Raw genomic sequence first — 25,855 nt, 5'->3', positions numbered from 1 at the left:
GAATCCTAGCCTTGACTACATTGCATTTAGCAATCTGTCCTCAGAAAAGAACTGAGGAAGGCTAAAACTCCATTTGAGAGGAAGTCATTAGGAACAAGGAGACTCTGGTGGGAGACCAGGGATACTAGCCCATCAGGCTCCAAACCTAAAGAGCTGTCCCTTTCTAGAAAACCACAGTCAGATGAGTGAGGGGGTAGAGGTTCTAATTTCCACCTTCCCATGCACAGGACCTTTCCTAGCTGCCCCCTATGCCCTATGATCACCAAAGTCTCCACCTATCTGGAATCATTGGCCTTTTCAAGGCACTAATCAGGTTATGCTCAGCTCTTTGTTAAGGCAGCTGCCAGGCTATAATTATCATTAGGGAAGCTCCAAGAATGCTAATTAACTCCCACATAATGATCAACATTTAAAAGAAAGAAGATATCATTAACAGAGGACTGAACACTGATGCTTATGATGCATCAACACAGGGGCAAGTGAAGGGGGGGACGGACGGCTCACACCATGGAGCTTCTCTTTCCCCACCACTCTCCCCATCCCACTTCCCAATTTCCCACTTCCCAAAGAGGTTCCTATCTGCTGGGTAGACCTGACAATGTCATCTATGCCCAAAATCAACAGAGAAAAGGGACAAACATTCAGAAAGAAAGATGGACTAAGAGTCTTTTGACCTTGTCTAAAAACTTGAATTTTAAATCAAGCGGCCAAACTGGAGATTTAAGCAAGGTCTGGCCCTGCTGGATACTTAGAACTCACCAACCTAACATAACTATGATAACTACCTGCAGGTTTTCTCGGGCACTGAACAAAGTTGCAAGGATAATGCTAGGAGGCAGAGCAGGCAGGGAACCATCAGTGTATCACCCCTTTTTCATCTACTATGTGACGCCAGGGGAAGGTTGCATTTGTTCTGTATCTTTTTGAGATGTCTCTTCTGTGGGACTTTGAAGCGTGGCTGATTGTCAGTTCCAGGGGAATTAAATATAAAGATGTGGGGTCTCTCTTTCAATGGGCTCCCTGTTAAAAGGGCCCTGCCCTTGCCATGTACATAGGAACACTTGTCTGCCTTGTTTGAGGATAATGTCTTATTGAACTGAATTGAAGCTGAAGCCCTGCTGCGATTCAAGTTAAATGGCTGCCAATTTCTACGCACAGATTAGAATTGCTAATCTAATCATCCTCAAGAGCATTTGTTCCCCATTACTGGGGCTCAGGCTATTACCTATTTATTTATTTAGTTTCCCAGAGCTTCAGGAGAACTTGCCTGTTACAGAATAAGAACCCAGCAATTGCCTACAAAATAGTATTTTGGCACCTGAATGCCAATGCAACTGCTCTTCCATCTCTTGCTATTTCTTCAGGAACCCTTGAACTTGAGGGCCTTTAGAAGCAAGGGTTGCTCTATATGGCAAGGATCAGCAAGCTTCTTGAACCAATACTGGGGTCTAAAGATTGTATGGAGGTCCCACCACAACTTTGATTCTAGCTTTTTTAAAAAAAAAATTTGTGTTCTAGCAGGGCACTGATGGTAGGAGCCTTGGGATCCTGTGCGTCACCTGGGTCCTCACCCATGAAGGGACAAAGAAAGACCTGGAAAGCAACTCCCAGTCAGTGCAGACAATACTGAGCTTGTTGGACCAATGGTCTAATTCAACATAAGGCAGCACCCTTTATTCTTAGACAAGCCAAGGCATATTATTATCATTACCAATAATAATATTTATGTACTGCTTTCCAACAAAAAAAGTCCACAAAGTGGTTTACAGAGAAAAGTCAAACAATAACTGTAAGCAAGCCTTAGTCTATTATTTTTTGGTTTTTCCCCAAATTATTTATTTTATTAAATTTAATTATAGATCACCATCAATGTATATTGCACTCCATGTGGAGTGAAAAGGCAGGTCCCTGTCCCGAAGTGCTTGCAATCTAGATCAAGGGAAACAAACAGGAGCAAAAGGAGCAAAGCAATTGAAGAAAACGTGATTGTTGCAATCAGCTTAGTTACAGCAGGGACATGGTAACAAAGGCTTCACAGAAAAGGCAGATTTAATTTGAGCTGGACATAACAGCTCCCAGGACCCTATTTTCTTGCCACAGTGGTAATCTCACACTCACCTCCATTCTCATGTAGTTTCCCCTGGTATATCTTGTCCTCTACCACATCAGTCCAGTAGAGGGAGCTCTGATTCAAATGGAAGTCTAGAGCAATGGTGTTTCGCAAACCCGGCACCAAGACACTATAATCTCCCTTCTGCAGATCAATGCGCCGGATTTCATGGCGGTTGGAAAAAATGATGAAAGGCTTAAAGGGGTCTGCAAATGAGAGAGAGAGAGGTATGAATTACTGTTCCATTATCATTACATCTTCATGTGTCTCCAAGCACAGTCATGTCAACTGAGAGTGTGGTTGGCAACCTTCAGTCTTGAAAGACTATGGTATAAGCCTACAGCACCCGGTATTCCCAGGTGGTCTCCCATCCAAGTACTAACCAGGCCTGACCTTGCTTAGCTTCCAAGATCAGGGATGATTTCAAAACAACACCCCCCCCCCCGGCTTGGAATATTAGTAATACAACTATGATTATTTAAAACATTTATATGCTGCTTTTCAATAAAAGAGGTCTTGAGCAATTTATAAAGCAAAGAAACATGAAATCAATTTCCTGACCAGAAAAGACTCACAATCTTAAAAAAGAAAAACACAAGAGACACTAACAAATAGCCACTGGGAAAAATGCTATGCTGAGGATGAACCAGGGGCAAGATTTCTTTCTCTCCCTTCTGCTAAATGCCAGAGAGCCACCACTTTAAAAAGTGCTCCTTTGCCCAGTTAGCAGGGGTAGAATAAGGAATAAAAAACATTTTTCCAAATACAACCTTTCTGTTTTTCTCACTTTGGGATTCACCCTGCTATGCTCACTTATCAAATCTTGGTCTGCTATTTTTATTTATAATCATTATCATCCCCATTCGAGATTATGATGACAGTAATAGTAAATACTTTATGATTAACAGAAATATGGACAAGAACTGGTTGCCCTTCCCCCCTCTCATATCCCAGGTGATGTACAAATGAAGCTTTCAGTCAGCAAAAGTCCAGAGACATCTCCTGACAGGCCTACTTAGCTCCCCTTTCTAAATAGCATGAAAAAATGGGCCTGCTGCGATGGAAGAGCATGCATCGTTTAAAAAATCTGCCATGCTCCTGCCCCCTCTTCCCAATTCCATTCCTCCCTGGGGCTCTGGAAACAGAACAGCCTTTCTTGTGGCTGCCAATTGCAACACTGCAGAATGAGGGCAAGTCCCTAAAGGACAGGAACATTGATGTGTTTCTTGGCTGCTGGAAAACGCTAACTTTGATTTCCCCCTTTCCCTCCCGTTCACTTCCCTTTAGCTCTTCCTTTTCCATTGAGCTTCTCAGAAAGGCAAGAACTTTCAGCAGACCCAAAATCTTTCCTACATACAAAGCAGCTCCAAAGGACCCAGGTTATTCACCTTCCTTATCTGAGAGCGCTTTGCTGTTCAACAGGCATCCCAGTGTTGCAGGCAAGATGCTTAGAGTACCTACTGTTACAGAGGGCAGGTTCTCCCTGTGAGGCAGGGCAGAGGTAGATACCTTGCAGAGAGTACCCCAATGAGACCTCTAAGGGTCAGTGATTTCCACACTGTCTTCTACCTTTTGTTCTGATTAAATTTTCATATCATGCTTTTAAAAAAGATAAATCTGGAGGATAAACTCTTCGCAGTGAATGGATCATCTTCTTGAATGGATTCACATTGTTAAGCGTTCACTATCCAGCTTCAGTTGCAAGGAAGTGAGCTCTTCATTAAAGGGGCATTCACTTCCCTGAAGGTTTTTGCGCAGGTCTCCCAAGGAACACTGCGTCTGCTGAAAAGTAAATATCTCAGCCTGCTAACTCATAAGTAATTTCTTTAAAGGACTAGAGAAGAATCGCTGCGAGCACCCCAGACTACTATGTGCAGCAGCTTAATCACAAGCAGATCTCAGTTCCTTGAATTGCTCTTGAATGGAACACTCCAAGGAAATGAATTAACAAGGAATTCACAACCAAACCAATTTCTCACAACCAAATGCAGAAGTATTTGTACTAATAAGCAACAAAGAAGGGATTCCAGCCGGTAGTGAGCTGTGAGTTTATCATTTGTTGGAGTTTGGGGCGGCTCCCTGTTGTTGAGTGTACACTTGATGGCAGCATGGATTATTATTATTATTATTATTAACAGTATTTATATACCGTTCAACTAAAAGTTCACAAAGCGGTTTACAGAGAAAAATCAAATAACTAAATGGCTCCCTGTCCCAAAAGGGCTCACAAACTAAAAAGATGCAAAAGAATACCAGCAGACAGCCACTAGAACAGACATTGCTGGGGTGAGGTGGGCCAGTTACTCTCCCCCTGCTAAAAAAAGGAGCATCCACTTGAAAAAGTGCCTCTTACCTAATTAGCAGGGGTCAATTAGCATATTCATGTATAATGTGTGACATAGCCCTGAATTCACTATCATTTACTAGCAGGGGCATACAGCGCAGAGGCACAGGTGAGGCAGAATTGCCCCATCACTGTCTGTGGAAAAACACTGCAGCTGCCCCACCCGCTTACACCTGAGGAGACTCCCCAAGGAGGCTCTTCTTACACCCACTTTCTCAGGAGTAAGGAGAGCCTCCTCAGGTGTAAGCGGGCAGGGTGGCTGCGGTGCTTTTCCATGAACTACAATTGGGCAGTTCTGCCTTACCTGCTGCCCCAACACCACACGTCCCTGTTTACTACTTTACATGAGCAGATAGGCATAAGCCAATGGCTTTATTGGATTTGAGGGCCTCATTCCCACTGCCCCTGTATCTGAATATATCCAAAGTCTGTGTCCTATCCTGCTGAACTGATATTTGAAGAAGATCAGCATCATGCACTTACCTGTGCTGCGGCAGCTCTCGCCATCAGCCTCCAGCATCCATCCTTCATAGCAAGAGCACTTCACGTTGTATTTGTCCTGCTCACATTTCTGACTGCATTTGAGGTGCTTGGCACAGTAGCTCTGGATCTGGCAGGTCTTGTTGTCAGCACCCAACTCCATACCAAGGGGGCAAGAGCACGCAATACCTTCGCCTGGTGCTACGGTGCAGTTGTGACTGCAGCCTCCATTGTTCAGAGAGCATAGGTCTGCAGGAGATCAGAGTCATTGTAGAAAGTCCTGTTATGCAGTCAAGTTGTCCAAAAGCAACCACTAGTGAAGCCTCCCCCAACACACACACACACACACACACACACACACACACACACAGGGACATTTGGGAGCCGAACTTCCTTCCCAGGTAACTATCTGACCTCACTTCTACTCTCAAGATTATCAACACAGAGGTCTGAACTTTCAGCATAAGCATCACTCTAACCCAAGGGTGTCAAATATAAGTTTTGTTGGCCAGATATGGCCTGCAGAAGCTCTTTATCTGGCCCTGTGATAACTAGGCACCACCATTAGCTGCTCTGAGCTGCTAAGCTGCATAGTGACACACTGACAGAAGTGGGACTGCTGAAAGGGCATCACTGGGAGAGTCCAATTAGCCTGAAAGGACCACTCTTTCAGCAGTTTCACTTCTGTTGAGGCATCACTTTGCAGAGCACCTCTGAGCTGCAAAGTGATGGATGCCTCAGCAGAAGCAGCACTGCTGAAAAGGTGGTCCATGTGATAACTGGTCTCTCCCATATCTTGAAAAGATGGTCAAGATTTGAAATTTTTATCCTCTGTCATTGGCAGCTAATGAGTTCCTAAGGGAGCATGCTTATTTGTGGTTATCACCTGCTTAATGATGTCACTTCCTGCTTAATGATATCCCTTCTGGCCCTCTGCAGACACCATGAATGCTATTTGGCCTGCTATATGAAATGAGTGTGAATCCCCTGCTGTAACCCATTTAACTGCGCAATTCCTAAATGGCAACTTAGTACACCCTGGTACAGCTCCAAGCAGTTATCTATTATTTCTAAGATTTTTATCTCAATTCTTAGGCAAAGCTCCCAAAGTGGTTTACAATCATATTACTACAAAGCACTAAAATGATTTATTCATTTAAAAAAGATCAATAGAACACCAGCTATGCAGAGCAGAAAACCTGAAGTCCAGTTCTAGAGCATCATACAATGCAGTTCAGTGAATCTGTTTATCAACCATGCTAGCAGAACATGGTACTAGGACAGCTTTGAAAGACAAGCAGGTGGTATTGTCCCCATATGCTGCCTCAAAATTCATACTGTGCCAGCTAAACTGGACAGGTAACATCATCACTTTGCTAAACCTAATTGAGAGCACCTGGCCATCTAGCCACACAAGACAGGGAATGGTATGGAAATCAGTTGCTCTTACTCCCTGAGATCACTGGACTGTAGCCCCTACTAGAAAAGGGATAACACCAAAAACAAACCCAACCTGTCTTCCACCCCACACTCACCACACAGCTTCCCCTCATCGGACCCATCCCCACAGTCATCGTTGCCATCACACAGCTTCTCAGGAGGAAGGCAGATAGATGTGGTATTGGCACAGGTATGTGAGGGTGGCTTGCACACCAGTGATTCACAGTTCTCCTCATCAGAGTTATCTTCACAGTCATTGTCTCCATCGCACACCCAAGCCTTGCTGATACACCGGGCTAAAAAGAGATGAGGACAGCAACAGCAGTAAGAAACAGCAGGCAGAAAAAAAATAGTGCAACACTGTGGTGTTAAAATGGACATCTGCATTGTCTCATACTTGCGATGGTGTTGCATCACCAGCTGAGCAGGTGTGATGGAACTGAATGTTCATGAACATTCCAACTGCTCAGAGACAAATTCTAACCACATGCCTACATCTATCACAGGGTTTCTGAGCAAAAGAACATTTATAGTTTTATGTACAGACTCTCTTTCCTGGCCTGTACTGCACATGGCAAAGAGGTCAACTGAACTATTTGCTCATCATTAGTAAGAACTCTGGTTTGAGGAAAGTGTGCATAGATGAATGAGAACCACTATCGTATCCGCAGACAGAATGTTAACTATTCTGAACATGAGAGAATATAAAGCAGGGCCTCAACCAAAGATCTTAGCATATAAAGGGGAGCATAAGGGGGCACATTCAGACTGACTAGTGAGTCACTGCCTAATGGCATGCAGAACTAAGCAAGTCAGGGCAAAAAACTTTGCAAACCAGATTCAGCCAGAGAACTGCAGGTTGCCTATCTTTGCAACAGCAAACAATTGGGTGCACAGGAAATATCCTGGAGAAAAGGCAAACTAGGAATGAAGTGGGTGACCCCTCATCCAGCTTCCAGTTAACTTTTCTTTAAGTGCCTCCTAGTGGATTGAAAGGGAAAGCACACCAGTGTCTGGATCGTGAATGGTGACAAGGAGGAAGAAGGCAGATACTTCTTTCTCAGTACACCCTACACTCACAGGAGAAAGTTAGACAGATGGATCCCATTCAGGTCCTTGCTGGCCCTGCAGAGATTCAGATTACTTAATTACATTTTTATCCTGCCCTTTCTCAAATGAGGCAGTGCACATGATCCCCCCACCTCTATTTTATTCCTACAAAAACTCTGAGGTAGCTGATATAGGTGAGGATGAGAAAACGTGGCAGGCATACAGTCACCTAGCGAGTTTTATGATTCAGTGACGATGCGTCTGAAAGTGCCCACAGCGTCATATGCCCACAGTGTATCAACTTCATCCGAACCCTGACAATGCTATTACCAGAATCCTTGCAGCCAAACTTCACATTGGGATCACAGACGTGGGTGACACCCTCACAGTTCTTCTCATCGCTGGAGTCCATACAATCAGTGTCACCATCACAACGCCAGCGCATGGGAATGCAGAGGGCATCTAGCCGGCACTGGAACTCATCTGTGTGACAACCTCCAGGTGGGCGAGTGGCTGAGGATGGAATGACAAAAAGACAGCAAGTTAACGAATTGGAGTTAGTGCGTGTGTAACATCAAGGTGCTGTCAGGGACGGCTAAACAGGGAAGCTAGTAAAGATGCCAGAGTGTAGATGAAATAGCAAGCCCACAGGGTTTGTCAGAAGCTCCACATTTATCACTGGTTCCTATGTAACTCTTGCTGAACCACAGGGAAGAGATACCTGGAAAAAAAAAAGTAGAAAGCACCTACCAAGATTCTGTCTTGAGCTTTTGAAAGCATTAAAAGGCAGGAGGTCTGGTCTAGAGGGTAGAGCCTCTGTCTGCCCAAAGATAACATCCACAAGGTTGCCAGTTCGAGGCCAACGGCACCATGCAACCTTGAAGCAGCTGACAAGCTGAAGCCGAGCGATTCCATCTGCTCTGAGCGTGGGAGGATGGAGGCCAGAATGTGAAACCAGATCAGAGTGAAACACCTGGACTGTTGTGGTTCTTGAAAGATAGAACCTTCTTTCAATTGTAAAAATCCCTACAGAGATTTAATCAGCCTGCCTAGGAAAACCGCCTTGAATAAAGTCTTGAATAAAGACCAAGAAAGGCGGTATATAAATACCTGTTGTTGTTATTGTTGTTGTTATTGTTATTATTATTAAGGGCAGAATGTCTCAGAGACTGGAGGCACATAAACCTAACTCATATAAGGAGTGGCAGTCCCTGTTCCATCAGTTGGAACCCTGGGGAAATCTGCCACCCGTTGGCTAAAGCCAGGGGCATAACCCACTGTGAAACAGAATCCAGAACTTGCAGAGAGAATACAGTATTTGATACATAATTTGGGTTCTTGAAAAGTTTGGTTTTGTTACAATGAAAAGCACATCTAGCACCACAAGTAAGAAAAAAAACATTTCGAAGCATGCAGGGGTTGTCTGCAAAAGGCTCCAGTGTTCAGAAAGCAATGCTTCTGTTTTCTACATAGTTGACCGAACTAAGGTAAGAAAACATTTTCTTACTTAGAACAAGCTTAACTACCCATCACCTATGCTGACTTCTTCCCTAGATGTACAGATTTGCACGGCTGATCTCGCACACACAATTTTGGTTGTCCTTGGCATAGAACTTCATCAAAGTCTTTTGGTGTATATACACGGCTTGGTTCACATCAGACCCTCACCCTGGTTGGTGCAGTTGGCGTGGGTCTCATCGCTGTAGTCCCCGCAATCGTTGTCCCCATCACAGGTCCAGTGCACGGGGATGCAGCGGCCACTGTTGCATTTGAACTGGTTGCTGGAGCAGGAGTGGCTGCAGCCAGCTTCATCACTGTTGTCCCCACAGTCGTTGTCTGGAATTAGGAAGAAGAAGGGAGGGTCAGAGACTGCAAGGGCTGTGAGGGCAGATGCTATCCCTTCCCATACCCCTCTAAGCCACTCAGGAGCGATAGGCCAACTGACAAGCGGCTGGAATGTCTCAGATTTTTCAGCAATTTTTTGCCGAAGGTCTCAGGGTGTCTCGACTAGCCTAATAGCACCTTCCCACCCCATGCACACTTCAGCCAAACATGCTTCCCGTTTTCCCAGAGCTTTTGCCGCTAGTAAAGCAACTAAAAAGTTGTTAATAAATAATAATAATAATAGAAAAATGAAAACACAGAAACTGCATAGATCACCTCATGCACCAAGGGGAAGGGGAGTGGGTGAAGTGAGAGGGGATGTATCACACCAGTGGGCTTGGGGAATCCGTGACATTTGTGCATTTCTTGGTAACCAAATGATGTTTGTGTGTGCGCTGAGATATGGCACATGCATGGGCGCTATTTTGCCCTGGCCTAAATCAGGATGCTGCTTTTAGAAATTTGGTGGTTTGTACAGCTTCAGTTTTTTAATGAGGACAAGCATTTCTTTGAATAGTTTAGCGTGAAAAAAGTTTTCCAGCTGAATCAAGCTGCTGCTATTTGCCCTTGTATTATTGGATTTTCCTCTCCCTGCAGCAAACCCAGAGTCCAAAAAAACCACTCCAATTGCTAAGCTTCACTTGGCCTTGGTAATTTGAATCCCTGCTCCCACTTCTCCTCCTCCCCTCTTTAATTCTTCTTTCTAATTCTAGATCAAAGAGAGGTGCACAAAATGATGAGCAGCCTCCTCCTAAAGTTTTGCTTGACAGCAAGGATAACTTGATGCACTGGAAAAGAGGGCAAGAGAATGTAATGCTCCCCCCACCCCCATAAATTCACCTTCCACTCACCCCTTTACCAGGTGCCCTTAACTTTTATTTATTTATTTGATTGATTTGATTGATTGATTTGTATTCTGCCTTTCTTCCCAAAGCGCACCTAAGGTGGTGCCTTTGAAAGAATTCAGCCTCAAGAACCTGAAAAAATTCCGGCACTACAGCACAATCCTATGCATGTCTACTCAGAAGCAAGCCTCACTGAGTTCAGTGGGTCTTACTCCCAGGTAAGTGCGGATAGCCTTAAAGCCTTATAGTCCAATCCGAAGCTTCCCATCGCCCAAGGCTGCAGCGGCACCAAAATGGCTACCGCAGCATCCAGATGGGCTGGGAAGTAGTGCCAGGGCTACATGGGGAAAAGGAGATTAAGCTTCCTTACACCATGTAACAGCCAGGTAGCCCTGATGGGTCCTGTTGAGCAGGCACGGATTCGAGGAGACCTGTGTTGGATCTCCCAGGCCTGGAGGGGTGTAAGGATATGGCGGCAGGGCCTGCTGCCATCTTTGCTCCCTCCCTCCCCCGTGATGCCTTCCTTCCAGCCCGGAACGCCTCTCCTCCCATCCGGAATTGCCTCTCCTTCACCCGGTGCTTGCTCAGAGCTCGGGGCAGCTATCCTGTGTCCAGCGCTGGACCAGTGGAGCTCCGGGTGGTGGTCCTTTGATCCGGCGCTGGACTGGCAGAGACTGTCGCAGGTGTGCCTTACAGCACATTTGTGACAGCGCATGCCAGCACTGGGCCTGCGCATGTTGCTTAGGATCGAACCCTTAATCTTGAAGAATTCCAATTTTGATTCCCAGCTCTAACCATTACACAACAGGTCTGTCTGTATGCTGTGATTCTGCACAAGTACAGCAAGACCTCAGCTTCCTAAGAACAAGTCAGCCTGATCACATTCAATTTGTAAAAAAGCAAGTTTCAAGTCCTCATGGTTGCAAATACATTCTTGAAACTGTTTGGGCAATGTCTAGTGAAGTCTGAAAAGTCAAAGTGGTGTCTGAATAAGATTTCCTGAGGCCAACAGATCCCTCACAAGGAGTATCGGAAGCAGAATGCAAAACAGTAAAAATAAATTACGTGAAATAAGATGCAAAAGTTGAGTAATTTGCATAACGATGTAGAATGTGCAAAACAGTGACAAAAATTGCTGCAGAATAAATTACATAAAATCAAAGAAATCAAGTTGCTTAATTTGTATCATCTAGCATAGGCTTCAACTTCAGTGACAAGAAGTGATTCTTGGAATTACTTAGGCAGGTAATTCTTAGAATTACTTCTAAGTAAACCTGGCTGTGATTGGGCTGTACTATGAAGCAGTCCCTTCCACTCACACATAAGACTGTTCCCCTTCCCATCATTCTGGAGCCTGACCCAGGAAGCTATGGAAGCTTTCAATGAAGACCTCCTGGGCATGTTTACTCAGAATCAAGTTTCACTGAACCGAGTGAAACCCATGTCCAAGCAAACATGCATAGGCTTTAACCTGAGTGACAAAAGCAGTGGCTGTGGGTTTTGGGGAACACTCAAGTTCTTTGTATCATTATGAATGATACTAGTAAAGTAGATCCCATACATGGCCTGCCTTGGTGGCAAAGCTGGAGCATCCTCCTCTATCATCATAGGTCAAAAGAAGCAAAAGACCTGTGGTGTTTTTAATTAGCCGGGTGTCTTTTTGGCCTTTTTTTTTTTTTTTTGGTGCAGTCACTAGAATTGTGCAGAAAAGTGGCAGTTATTTTAGGGTACAGAAAATGGGGAGTTGAGGTGCATGTTGATCTATGCACTAACCGGTAGCTTTTGGACAATTCTTTTCGTCAGAGCCATCCCCACAATCCTTTTCTGAAACACAGAAACCAACCAGAGAAGACAGGAGAGTGGGCACAATGAACACACAAACAAACACAGACATGCACACACAAACCCACAATACCACTCTCACGCAAAAAAAAAGGTCAAAATGGAAAAGAAAATCAAGTATGAATGAAAATGGAAACACAGAGACATGTTTAAGACAGGCAATTTTAAAAAAATTGGGGAAGGGGGTGCACCAGGAAAGTCAGCCCATAGAGTCCATATCCTCTATGGGGAATGATCATGGAGGTGGGGAATGGGGGCCTGCTCAGGAATATTCTAGGCTTTGAATGCTCAGCTTCCATTTCAAAACAAAAAGTAAAGATGGTCACAACAAGACATTGATATCAATAGACTGAAGTGTGCTTAACTTTGCACTGGACATGAGAAGGGTACTTTAGACCCTCCAAGGGGAACTGAACTACACAGTTCACTCAAACAAAGAGGCTGCAGCCTAGGATGTTGAAAAGTATTTGCAAACCCATCTCTGGTAGGAAGGTTGGGATGGTAAGACCAGAAGATGTCATGCCAAGACTTAAAGCCTACCTTGTCTACCTAATCCCTCTGCATAAGGGGTTTCTTGGGGGAGAAGGGGGGAAATGCCAGACACAACATCATGCAAGGTAAGCCCCCTTGTGTACACAGGGCTAAACAGGTAGCAGATTAAAGCAAACAGATGATACCATGCAGAAAACACAAATATGGAGAAGGACGTCCTAGATCACCTTTTCCCAAATACCCCATTGCCCACAACAGGAAGCTTTCCCTTGCTTCAGATCTCACCACTACAATCAATTCAGCAGGATATCACTCAGCAAAGTAGCACTTACCATTGTCACATCTCCAGTTAATGTTGATGCAGCGGCCATTGTGGCAGGTGAACTGGGTCAGAGGGAAGCAAGTTGGGTAGGCTGCCGAAGGAAAACAAGAACAGGCAGTATTAGCAGGGTGTATACCAAAAGCCAGATGCTCTATCACCCCAGCACAGCACAGATGGTTGTAGCTGACTTAAGGTCTGGTGCTCTAGCATACACATCCATGGATGTTTTGGCATCTTTTATCCCAACTGAAAGAAGCATCAAATCCAGCAGAATTAGGCAACCAACTCAGCAACAGATAAAATTCTTTTAAGACAGGACCGTTTCATTTATTACATTTTGAAGTGTACACCTGAGACTTATCAGTCTACCTAAAAATGTGATGCGAGGATGAGACCAGTGCCACAACCAGGGGCAAAGTCCTGCAATGGGTCCTTCATGGTGCCTCTTGCCCACTCCTTGATGGTGGACACTAATGCTTGGTGGACACTAATGCTGCCAGTACTACTGAGGATTCAGGGGTCAACATGGGCAAGTGGACCTTCTGATGGGTTTGGACCCTCAGTCAGTGCCTCATCTGGCTACACCAGTCTTGAATGCAACAAATACACGTCTGAAAACACAGGCATTGTACAGGTCAAGGCTTTTCAACCAGTTGTACCAGCACCACTGGCAGTACTCTACACCAGGGGTCTCCAAACCCTGGCCCGGGGGCTAGATGCAGCCCGCGGCAAGCCTCTATCCAGCCCATGGCCAGCCTCTGATCCCCTGAGAGTATCTGGCCCAGTTGACCAATACAACCAGAGATGTGCTTGTGGGGTGGTGGAATGAGGGTCCATTTAAGTGTGTGCTTTATTTCTTGGGCTGTGTTCGTGCTTGGAGAAATCCTGGACATTTGAGCCCATTCAATTATTCATTCATCCAAGTTCCATCTCTAATGTATTTATTTAAATTTTATATTTAAATTTTTTTCCCGGCCCTCAACCCTGTGCCAGATATTTGATGTGGTCCTTCAGCCGAAAAGTTTAGAGACCCCTAATCTACACCATGGCAGGACTTATGTGGCTCCAATGCCACAGGAAATGCATGATACTGTTCTAGCTGGCCTGACTCTGCCACAAGTTGTGCAGTAGTGTATCAGTAACAAGGTGTAAGTTTATGGTGGACTGGCAATGCAGAAGATGCACAGATTGGGCAAGAAGGGTGTAGAATTGAGATCAGGAGGCGGCAGTGACTGGCAAAGCCTCTTACTTATGCCATGGACATGTGTGGAGCAAGCTATCCATCTCTGATTGCAGTGGAAAAGTTGTGCAAAAGGAGCATCTGCAAAGATGGTACTCAAAAAAGTGGCATTTCAAACACCTTAATACAGGCAAACTTTTCAGAGAGACAGAAATGAATGCGATTCCTGAAATTTGTTGCTCTACTATGTGTGAAAAAGCCCACCAGTCTGGGAAATTTACAGTTTTCCCAGGTACTGTGGCTGCAGTCTCTATCAACTGTCATCCAGCACACTTAACAATAGATATTGCAACTACTGTTTTTTGTGCAGATACATGCACTGAATACACCAATATCTCTTGAAGCAACAATATAGCTGTGCATCTAAATACACCGAGACACATTCCAACACCCACCACATGCAGCTGACTCATCAGAGCGGTCCCCACAATCATCGTCCAGGTCACAGGTCCAGGAGGTGGGTATACAGCGTCCACTGGCACAGGAGAATTGGTTGGGAGGGCAGGTACGAGCTGAGAGGGCAAGTGGCAGTAAACAATAAGAGCAATGTTAGTGGCAGAACTTGACAACTTCCCTGGATCACCCCAATAGCACATGGGAACAAATTCCACACACAGGTAGAAAAACCAGCAGCCAAACATATCAAATGGGAGAGCTGAACTTGCAGCAGTAACTATCTGCAGAAGTGACACTGACTGTAGACATGCAATCCAGAATTCATGCTTGGAATACAGTTGTGGGCTGCAGCACTCCCAGGAGCTTCAGCTGATTTGCCAGCTGCGACCATACCTGGGTCGCTCAGACCTGACCACAGTGACCCATGCGCTAGTGTCATTCAGATTAGATTACTGCAGCGTACTCTACATGGGACTGCCTCTGAAGACGGTCTGGAAAATGCAATTAGTGCAGAAAGCGGCTGCCCATGTGGTTTCTGGGGCTTGTCGGCTCGACTCAGTCAGGTCGCTGCTTCAGTGACTACATTGGCTGCCAGTTCGTTTCCAGGCTCAATTCAAAGCCCTATATGATAAAGCCCTATATAACTTGGGTCCAGGGTATTTGAGGGACCGCCTCCTTCCATACAATCCAACCCATTCTCTTAGGTCATCAGAGGGGGCTATTCTAACTGTGCCACCACCAGCAGAAGTGAAAGGAATGACAATAAGAAACAGGGCCTTCTTTGTGATGGCACCTTGTCTATGGAATGCCCTCTCCCTGGAATTGAGAACAGCTCCCTCTTTGGAGTTCTTTGGGAAGCCTTTTTATGCTGACACAGTAGAGCATGGAACTTTTTTATGAATGTATTTTAAACTGGATCTAAGTTTATTGTGTTTTATTGTTTTAAATTATACACACACACAGAAGCGTGTGCCGCTTAACAACCAATCGCTTAACGATGAACCGCATATATAGGTGGTCAAAGCACTATAAAGATGCTCTTAATGAGGCAATCGTGTCACTCATGGCCTGCAGCAGAGCCTCTGTTTACACAACAGAGAGGCTCTTAATGCAAAGAAGAGGCAATCTATCTCCAGTATCCTGTGCAGCCAACTACTGACTGGCAGGGAGTGTCTATTTACACAACAAATGTAATAGATTGAACTGAATGTTCACTTAATGACCTAATTGCACAACGTATTCCTATCGTTAAGTAGCACATGCCTGTGCGTGTGTGTGTTTTATTTGAAAGCTGCCATGAGTGCCCTTTGCAGGATATAAACAAGCAGCCCATGCTGGCAACTAAACTGGGAGTCGAAACTCAACCTATAAGAATTGTATGTTCTGAAAGATAGGCTAAAAGGTGAAAGCATTAAGCCACCTAATATAATACCCTACAATCCTACCTGATATTCACACACAATCTCACAGGGTTGTTGCAAGGATAAATGTGAAGAAAAGAAGAGAGAAATAACTATCATGAGCTCTTTTGAGGAAGGGGAAGGGGGTAAAAATGCGACAGATGGAAAGACAGAAATCAGAGACCCTCACCTGAACAGGTAGAGTTAGACTCATCTTCGTTGTTCCCACAATCATTGTCCCCATCACACAGCCAACGGTTAGGGATGCAGCGGTTGTTATCACACTTGAAACGGTCTGAGGGGCAAGTGTGCTGATCTTGAAGAAGGGAAAAAGAGAAAGGTGTCGATGTTTTTGTTCCAGCAGACAAATATAAGTAACCCTATGAAAGTCTAAACTACTTCAGGATCATTCAGGGTCCAACCCTATCCACCATTCCAGAACCAATGCAGTCACAATGCTGCCCCAAGGTAAGGGAACAAACATTCCCTACCTTGAGGAGGCCTCCGTGACTGTCCCTCCACAGCAGGATGCAGCCCACGCCCCATGGCTGCATCAGCGCTGAAAAGTTGAATACGACTGGGACCTCGTTTGTCTTTTTCGGTAGACACCAATGCTTGGGATGTAATTCAAGAGAGCTGTCTCCCACACATTGGCTTCAACCTGACCTTCACTTCCAGATTCCCTTCCTATACTCCAGATTCACCAACACTGTGCAACCCAAAACAGGGCACTCCCAGCCTACAGGCTGAGCACAGGTATACTTAGAGCATATGTCACATCTGCCCTATGGGCAGGTGGCAGTGGTCAAAGGAAGGAACCCCTTAAAGAAATACACACGGCAGAGCTCAGGTGCTTCGTCACTGTTGTCCAGGCAGTCATTGTCCCCATCACATTTCCAGCGCTCCTGTATACAGCGGTTGTTCTTGCAGGCAAACTCCCCAGGCTGGCACTGAGGGGGTGGGACGTAAGATGGGTTGGCTAGCCAAGAAACACACAAAAAAGAAGGGCGCTAGATTTAGGAGGTTTCAATGAAGACAGTATATTTTTTCCTGAAGAATCAACAAAAAGGTTATTTTCCCACATTGCCTTTAGATCAAAGTTATTAAAACTTCCCTATCCCAGATTACCACAATTGTGCGAAATACAGCCAAGTGTTCATATTTAATAAGCCCCCACAGAATTCTGTATGAAACAATTTGTAACTCTGCAAAGTGATTAATTTAAGCTGACGGTAAACTTTTACTACCTGCAGTCAATAAAAAATAGAACAACCCAGAAAAACAACAACATTCTTTGAATATCCCTCTTAAACCCTAACTTGAAGAAGCAGTTAGCAAATGACTAGGGACTGATCAATCCATCATTGCCTTGCAGCTTCCTCTGAAGCAGCTGGCAACAAACACTTTCAGAAGCCAAAATAATAGGCTGGGCTGAATTCTTGGTTTGTCTGACCCAGTTTGGTAGCTCTGATATATTCTTAATGCAGCAACTCAAACACCAACACAACACAGAACCAGTTTCTTACTTCTACACAATTTCGAAACCCAAAAAGGACCCTTTGCAAACAGAGGTGCCACCTTCCTTTTCTTTTTAAACTACCCTTATAGCAGCCTGACATATTTATCACATTTTTAACCTTCTTCAAAGAATCTCAAGTTGGTAAAAACAGTTCCATCCCTCCTTCTATTCTCATGACAACCCTGTGAAGTAGTTGAGACTGAGAGATAGTGACTGGCCCACAGTAACTCAGGAAGCTTCACGGCTGAGTGAGGACTGGAACTTGGATCTTCCTGGTCTAAGTCCAACTCCTGAACTACTACACCACCCTGACATATAGAAAAAAGCAGGTAAAAGTGATAAAGGAAAGCTATACCTGCTTCATTTCTGTTAAACATACAACAACTGGGCCAGTAAAAAAAATAGAACTCTAACTTGCTTAGATCCAAACCTAGCTTAGATTGGCCCTCAGTTTCACAAACAATGACACCTATAAAGAACCAGGAAAAGTCCAACCAGCTTTCAGTCCTGGCAAAAGAACAAAGGCCCACACAGCCCAGTATGTAGTTCCTGACTGCAGTAAGTACCCTATGCACTATAAAAGAATAGAACAAGAGTGAATAACTTCTTTGGAGGAGCAGACTAATTTTGCAGCTCTCCATGAACAGCTGGGCTAAGTGCTGCAGTGTTTTTGTTAACCTCTCCTACTTATACAGCATGATCATGGGTCACTTTGCTAGAACGTGTGAAAAGTCTATGTGGGTAACACTAGCAAGAATCTCAGGGCCCAGTCGTATCCAACTTTCCAGCACTGGTGCAGCCACAATGCAGCCCAATGGTAAGGGAACAAATGTTTCCTTTCCTTGAGGAGGCCTCCATGATTGCCTCCCCACCACAGGATGCAGTGCTCATCCCACTAGCACGGTTGCACCAGCACTGGAAAACTGGATAGGATTGGGCCCTCAGCCCTCTACAGATTGAGCAGTGTTAACTCATGTCCAATTCACGTCCATGCATGTCTATCACTGTATTGCTCAGTACCTGAAGATTCTTAGGCCCTGATAATGTGATTTTAAGAATAAGCTGTTGTGTTTGGCAAGATAGAAAGTCACAAGGACATTCTCTTTTTGTTACTTGTTCTGCAATACTTCTTCACACATAAAAATTACCACTTGATGCTGCAGTGCTGAATGTGCAAATGGGAACCAACTTCAAGTCATACTGGTGAGCACAACAAAAGAGGAAGGCTGGATCACATCCAGATCAAGCTGTACTTGTAGAAGATGCTGCAAGGAACTGAGAGTGAACCATGGTCGACTGATTGGCTTATTGCCACACTCTCTACATGAGACTGCTTTTGAGAAGTGTTCAGGAACTCCAACTGGTTCAGAATGCTGCAGGCAGACTGCTGATGGGGGCCCACAGGACAGGAGCATATCGTTCGCATCCTGCAGAAACTACATAGGCTTCCATCCACTTTTGGGCCCAACTCAAGATTCTGGTTGTTACCTTTAAAGCCTTATGCAGTTTGGGTTCTCAATACCTTAAGGACTGTGACCTGTCCTATGAATCTATTCCTTTGTTAAAATCTCCTAAGAGACCCTGCTCTGAGTGTCATCACTGAGTGAGGCTTGACTGGCATGTATGTGGGACAGAGCCTTCTCTGGGATAACCTCCCAGATGTGGAACTTTCTGCCTCAGCTATACGGGAGGCCCCCTCTGTTTCATTAAGCTTTTGGGTGCTGAGGTGTCCTGTGCCTGCTGTTTAATGCGTTTTGCATTGAATGAGTTCTGATTACAACACAAGCTTTTTCATGATTTTATACTTTTGTTTGCTACCTATCCAGTGAAAGGTAGTATAGAATGAATAAATGAATTTGCTCACAGCTTTAGGCTACTCTCGTCCCAAACTTCTGATCAGAGAAACAACAATTAAATCCCTGAGTTTTCCAGTTAAGGACAGCTGGTGGTCTTATCCTCCTCAAAACAAAAGGAATCTCAAACTAAGCTGAATACATAACACAGCCCATCAGTGGGGGGTGGAGAATTGGTGGGATGATGCTTCCACCACCAGAGAAAGCCGAATGTGGCAATCCACCCAGTCTTACCATTGACAGCTCTTGACACTTCAATGGTAGAGAACTCCATGTCTCTGCAAATGGTCACTCTTGTGCTTGGTTCTGTAAAGATCTTGCCCTAACACTCAACTGTCTGAAGCCTCAAGGTTAGCTGATTGTATACGCCCACTTCCAAAATGCTACTAGAGAGTGTTGAGCCCTAAGCGATCTCCCTCTTACACTTCCACATTTTTGCACAGATGTACCTTGACAGGTTAGAAAATCAGGCCCCAAGATCTGGTCCTCTGCACATGCACATTGCCGGCCTTGGGGAATAGCCAGACAAAGACTGCTGCAGCCTCCATTGTTCACTCGGCATCTGTTGGAGCCAACTGCATTATGGAGAAGGAAAAGAAATGACAAAAGCCAGACCATAGATTAACAAAAAATTCTCAAATGACCGGGTGGGGGGAACTCACCTTATATAGAGATAGACCATTGGTTCACTAGCTCAGTACTGTCTATGCTCAACATAAAGATACGAGGAACCAAACATGGAACCTCCTACAGTATATGCAAAGCATGCGCTCTACCACTAGGTTTACAGCTTTAAATTTTATACTTTAGTCATATGACTCCTAGGACTTGTCTACCACATCACAATCCCACCCCTAATAAGACTATACATATTGTTTTCATGCTGGAGACTTTCAACATGCACGGAGGTGGCTAGATTTTTTTTTCACCTCCTCCTTCATGCAATTTGTTCTTGCTATCAAATGTTTTTTAATCTATACTACTTCTGCCAACCCACAGAAGGTCCCTTTAACCTCTCTCTATGAAGTCCCTTAAACACTGTTTCAGCAGCCTGGGAGCTACTGATTGATAAGTGGATCTAAATAACCTAACCCACATGGATGAGGCCAACCCAATCTTTCCCATGAAACTGGCTGCCAATTCTATAGGAAAGGTTCAAGCGAATCAGTCCCAGTGATGTGGATAAATCATAAAACGATCTCCCAGTGTAGGATCCACTTGCAGGTAAACAGCTTCCATGAAGCTAGGAAAATGTTTCAGGAGCACCTTGGTGACAGCATGTGCGAAAAGGCATTGAGGAGACTGAAAACAAAATGAACCATTGTCTTGGGTGCCTGGAGGCACATAGGCAAATAAATAGGTGGTCACAAAGGGGAAGCAACAGAAAGCATACACCACCATCACAGGCTTGTTTCATTACAAGCCAAGTGAACATCAGTTACCACATAGTGCTCTTTACCCACTTTGTAGCAGTCACAATTCAATGATGTAAGAGGCGTGGATGTTTGTTTCCAGGTTTGCAATATGTAATTTTAGTGTTAATAAGAAGTATAATCTGTGTCTCTATAGTACCAGGGGATGGTGAATACACTAATTAATGCAGAGTACAAGGGTGTGATCTTGGACACGTCTCTCTGATTGGCTTTGATGAACAATGTTGAGTAGAGAAAGGGACTGCAGTGGTATTGAGAGAAGGTTTATGCTGCTTATCTTCCTCTAAAGCCACTGAAACCCACAGCAATATTATGCAATATATTGCTTATGCGATATCTACCGTAAAATAGTTGTTGTATATTCACATTTGCATTAACTACAGACAGTGCCACTATTAGCTCTAGTTAAATATGCTAGTTAGCTCATCAATGCCACCATTTCTTGGGGCCACCCTACAGTGTGCCTGGCTTTCAGTCTTCGAACAAGCAGTTCAAAGCAATGAATAGTTTTGAGCCCCTTCACTGCCTGGGGGACAACTATAATGGTATACCTTTTTTGAGCACTGGTATCTGTGAGAGACCTGGTAGTCTAGCCACTAGGTCCCTCACAGACCAACATACAAGTGCTTAGGAAAGCTGTACCATTACAGGTGCTCCCAAGCAAAGAAGGGGCTCAACAACCGATTGCCTTGAACAGCTTGTTAGAAGACTGAAAATAGTATTTTGCCACTAGGCAAAATCAACACAAATCTCTCAGCCTCCATTCTGAACCCCAAATGCAGCTGGCTCCTAAAGGCTGCAGCTGTGAATCATCCACCCCAAATAGCTTTAATTATTCAGAAACACCCTCTGCTTCTAGGGGGAAATCATCAAAGGCTTCTTGACTCATGGAGCTGAGGTAGGCATCTTCCTAAAGCACGCTTATCTATTCCTTTGAAATTCAAGGCCCTTCTCAAACCACTGCTACTTATTTGAATCAATCAGCACACCATGATCATGACTCAAACAATGATACAACTGCAAACAAGCCTTTGTGCTCCATATGCAATTGTAAGTACTCATATCAAGGCTCCATTGTACTATACTGTAACTGAGTTGTGTCTTAGCCTGTAGGAAATCAGAGTTCCTTTCTGTACCACAAGGACTGAACACTTTGCAGATCTTCTATCAAGACACCCTGTACTGTCCAGAGTGCAGATAAGAAATGAATACTGATCTGAAAATACTGTGAGGTTCCATCTCTTCTACTTATAATCCTGATCCCCAATGACCCCTTTCAAGTTTCTGAACACCAAGCTTGTAGTAGTTAGGTCACAAAGAATCCCACCACACACCTTGCTGCTGTTGAGCATCATACATGCGGATCTCAAAGATTGGTGGACGCTCATTGCGCAAGAGCGTAACAGTCTTAGTGGTCTGGTCCAGGCGATAGATGCTGCCACTCCGATACTCAGTCCAGAAGAGGAAGTTGCCATAGTGGCACAACCCAAAAGCATGATTCAACTCACTACCATCATACACAACCTGCATGGGGGAGAGAGAGAAACACACACATGGGAGGGTCTTTCTAGATGGTGTAGCTTATGGTGTGAGATGGTGTGGCAAGTACAGTCATCAACCACCCAAATATCCTGCCAGATGCTATGTTTCATGCATTCAACTGCTGAGAAATTCCATTTCCCAGCACTTGAAAAACTACTCAACTGAGCTGCAGATAAACTGCAATTCTTACTCCTGCAAGTGCAACTATCAGTGGTGTTGTGATGTGATCATATGAACAGTGCTGACATTATAGGAACTCTTCAGAATGGTACGTGTGAAATTACTGTGAGATACAGCAAAACTGCTTCCAATTCACCACCCAGCATCATTTTGAATGCTTCAACAGTACATGTCAACTAAACTGTATTCTCTCCTGGTACCCCCTGAAACTACACACACCACCAAGAAAGACACAAGGAAAACAGGAGCCCAAGCCTTGTATGAAATCACTGAGACTGGAGAGCAGCAGTTCTAGGTAAGTGAAGGTAACAATGAAGGGCAGTTACTCCCAATGTCAAAGAGAGTGTTCAGTGAATGCTACTACAAGGAGCATCTATCAACCAGAAATTCCTAACATAAGAACGTAAGTAGAGCCCTGCTGGATCAGGACCAGGGCTCATCTAGTCCAGCTTCCTGTATCTCACAGCAGCCCACCAGGTGCCTCAGGGAGCACACACAAGACCACAAGATACTTGCATCTCGCTGCCACTTCCCTGCATCTAGCATTCTATATATGCTCACACCCCCCAGGACAATGGATTCACTCATAAGACAAAAGATTCACTAATGAGTTCTCTTAATAAGTACAGTATGCAAGACAATGAGAAAATAGTAATTGGGTATAATGAATAACATTATAACCAGGGATACGCTACTAAAAAAGTCCTACATCACACAACTAAAGGAGTATGTTGCAAGTCTCTGAACTGACTCGAGTAAGGACAGCTTAGTAAAGTTATTCACCATTCTGGGCACATGTTATAATCAGATCACACTTTTAAAGCCTTCTGTTTGAAAGCTTATGTGTATTTCTTCTATTATTAATTATGGAAAATTGTTCCATTACTATTTTCTTACATATAATCATCTGTATGAACTTAAGGAGTGAGTCATTTTGTGATTTTCATGTACATTTCATATTCAGCATTTGACCTGAACATCTTATGTGTCTTCACTCTCCTAATGAACAGGCTGCCCCCTCTTCAAAACACTTTGGGTACCTTCACCTTCTGTCACAAATCAACACTGAACACATAAGAAGGATATTTCAACATCTGCTGAATTCATATGCATCAGCTTGCACAGACTTCTCTTGAAGTTTATCTTTTGGGGCCATACTTTCCTAAGAGCCCAATCCTATTCCCCCCTTGCACGCTGATACAGTTGTTCAAAAATGGCTAACATTGCACCCTGCGGGGGAGAGCTGTGGAAGTCACCTCTGGCTAAAGGAACAATCGTTCCCTTACCCAAGGGTAAGCCTCTGCAGCACAGGGGGGGGTGGTGTGTGTGTGCGCGTGTCTCAGACTTGCGCTAGCTAAATAGCTGATGCAGGTCAACATAGACCTGCACTGTGGGATTGGGTCTGGGAAAGGGGTTATGATTCCACTGCTGCCACTGAACCCGCCCCTTCCTGGACCTGATTCGCCCATCCCTGCCCTATCACCATCCATTCTACCCTCCCCCCACCTCCATTTCATTTTGCTCTCCCCAGCTCTTTTTCCCACTCCCGCCTCCCCCACCATTTTACCTGGATCAGTGGGCAGTTCCTGATTTGCTGGCACTGGCAAGAAGGCTCTGGCCTTCCTACCAGCATCCCCGGCAGCATACTGAGTAGCGCATTTCTGGAGTGCCTTTTATGACCGGAACTTATTGCCTTATGGCAGTCAGTGCCAGTGGAACAGGCAAGCTGCCATTGCCTAGCCCAGGTATGATTGAGCCATAAATACCAGGTTCTACCGCTGGCTGTGGCACATTGGTGTGCCACGCATGATCCACAGGTGTGCCGTGGGAGTCTGGTGATAGAGATTTTAGAAGGTTAACTTATCTTCTCTAGTTTGAGAAAAATAACTGAAATTGGCCAAGAGAAAGACTGTTGTTCCCCTCAAAAACAGGATAGGAGGGTCACTATGTCAACGTGATCTAATGAGGTAATGATTGGCAGAATATGTAGATCATAACTTTCCCAAAGGGAAAATTCCAGGATCTTGTATAACTAAAGCTGTGGGCCAGGAATATTTTGGGATGCAGGGCAGAATGACCTCCGAATTAGAGCCGGGACCATGCCCCATACCTGTCATAATAGGCCCAATAAGGAGGTGGAAGTGACGTACAGTGACACATGGGTAACTTGTTTATCTCAAGTTATTTAATGTGATTTTCAGGGTGTGGTTCTTTGAGAAACAGGATGGGAAACTAGAGTGAACATTTGTATCCAAACTGAATCAGTTGGCTTGTGTATTGTAGAAATGAAGCCTCAAAACCCTTTCAAAAGGTCTGTGACTGTTTGGCATTGCGTCAGTTAAAAGAATCTGAAAATCTTTCCAACACTGGTGAGCGTCATTTATCAGTAGAGTCACTGAGAGATTTAAGTCCTCTGTCGGCAGCATGGTGTGCCCTGACAATTGTTAAAAAAAAAAAATGCTGTGCCTTAACAATTTTAGTGCCTTGTCAGTGTGCCTCGAGATGAAAAAGATTGAAAATTGCTGTTCTAGAGTTTTCAGTCCAAGCAGAAATGAAAAGAAATACACCCTGGTGTAAAAGACAGAGATATGAGGGATGCTGACCTTGCGTTCTGTGCCGTTCAGCATAATCATCTCAATCCGGTCATAAAACGCATCTACCCAGTACAGCACCTTCGCCGGAATGTCTAGGCTCAAGCCATTGGGCCACAGGACGGTCTTGGAAGTGACAAAGACATTGCGGTTGGAGCCATCCATCCAAGCCTTTTCTATCTTCCCCCTCTTGCTGTCCTTTGGGTCTTCCTCCCAGTCAGTCCAGTACATCCACCTGACAACAAAAGCATGCATTATTCAGTTTACTTTTACGCTCCATCATGCAGCCAACTGTTCAACTACCATTTTCTTACTGACAACTTATATACGGTAATGCCTTCCATGACACTGCCACTTTCAGCACTCTTTCACTACAGCTCTTCACTACACTACAGCACTACAGTCACAGCGGTGACTGGAAGCTATTCTAGGGCCCAATCCTGCCCAACTTTCCACCGCTAATACAGCTGTATCATGTGCTGCCTTCTGGAATGGGGGGAGTCATAGAGGCCTCCTCAAGTAAGAGCACATCTATTCCCTTTCCTCAGGGCTGCATTGCAACTGCATCGGCACTGGAAAGTTGACTAGGATTGAGCCCATAATCAGTAGGAGCAGTGAGTAGGGGCCAGTCAGCACCAGTTTCCTGCCTCACAGACCTTGCTGAACTCTTACACTGCTGTTTCATGCAGTGCTTGACTTTCAGGGAGCCGATCCCCTGAACTGTTGGAGGCATTGCTGTATTTGAGTGATGTTCTGGACAGTGCAATGTATTGTGCCTTTTCAAAAGAACAGTGTTTCACACCATCCTTACCAGTAAAGTATTTCACTGTTCACTTCGGTGGCAATTGAATTACTGCGATTCCCTTTTATTTTGTCTCCAAAGTGGGAGAGA

The 25,855-nt window shown here is 44.6% G+C and overlaps 1 protein-coding gene across 1 annotated transcript in view; it reads right to left on the bottom strand.

The window, feature by feature from the left end:
- LRP1 (LDL receptor related protein 1) overlaps positions 1-25,855 on the bottom strand; it is a 374,302-nt gene that overhangs the window by 102,771 nt on the left and 245,676 nt on the right. Inside the window, exons 14-25 of the mRNA XM_066617850.1 lie at positions 24,976-25,198; positions 21,985-22,174; positions 19,667-19,792; positions 16,684-16,824; positions 16,036-16,161; positions 14,445-14,561; positions 12,820-12,900; positions 9,093-9,260; positions 7,755-7,937; positions 6,470-6,670; positions 4,938-5,183; positions 2,119-2,316 (exon numbers count right to left, since the gene is read on the bottom strand). Of these exons, the coding sequence (XP_066473947.1) occupies positions 2,119-2,316; positions 4,938-5,183; positions 6,470-6,670; positions 7,755-7,937; positions 9,093-9,260; positions 12,820-12,900; positions 14,445-14,561; positions 16,036-16,161; positions 16,684-16,824; positions 19,667-19,792; positions 21,985-22,174; positions 24,976-25,198 (2,000 nt within the window). The remainder of the gene's footprint in view (positions 1-2,118; positions 2,317-4,937; positions 5,184-6,469; positions 6,671-7,754; positions 7,938-9,092; positions 9,261-12,819; positions 12,901-14,444; positions 14,562-16,035; positions 16,162-16,683; positions 16,825-19,666; positions 19,793-21,984; positions 22,175-24,975; positions 25,199-25,855) is intronic.

Source organism: Tiliqua scincoides, chromosome 2, assembly GCF_035046505.1.
Source record: "Tiliqua scincoides isolate rTilSci1 chromosome 2, rTilSci1.hap2, whole genome shotgun sequence".
Taxonomy (NCBI): domain Eukaryota; kingdom Metazoa; phylum Chordata; class Lepidosauria; order Squamata; family Scincidae; genus Tiliqua; species Tiliqua scincoides.
This window is presented reverse-complemented; position numbering and strand designations above follow the sequence as displayed.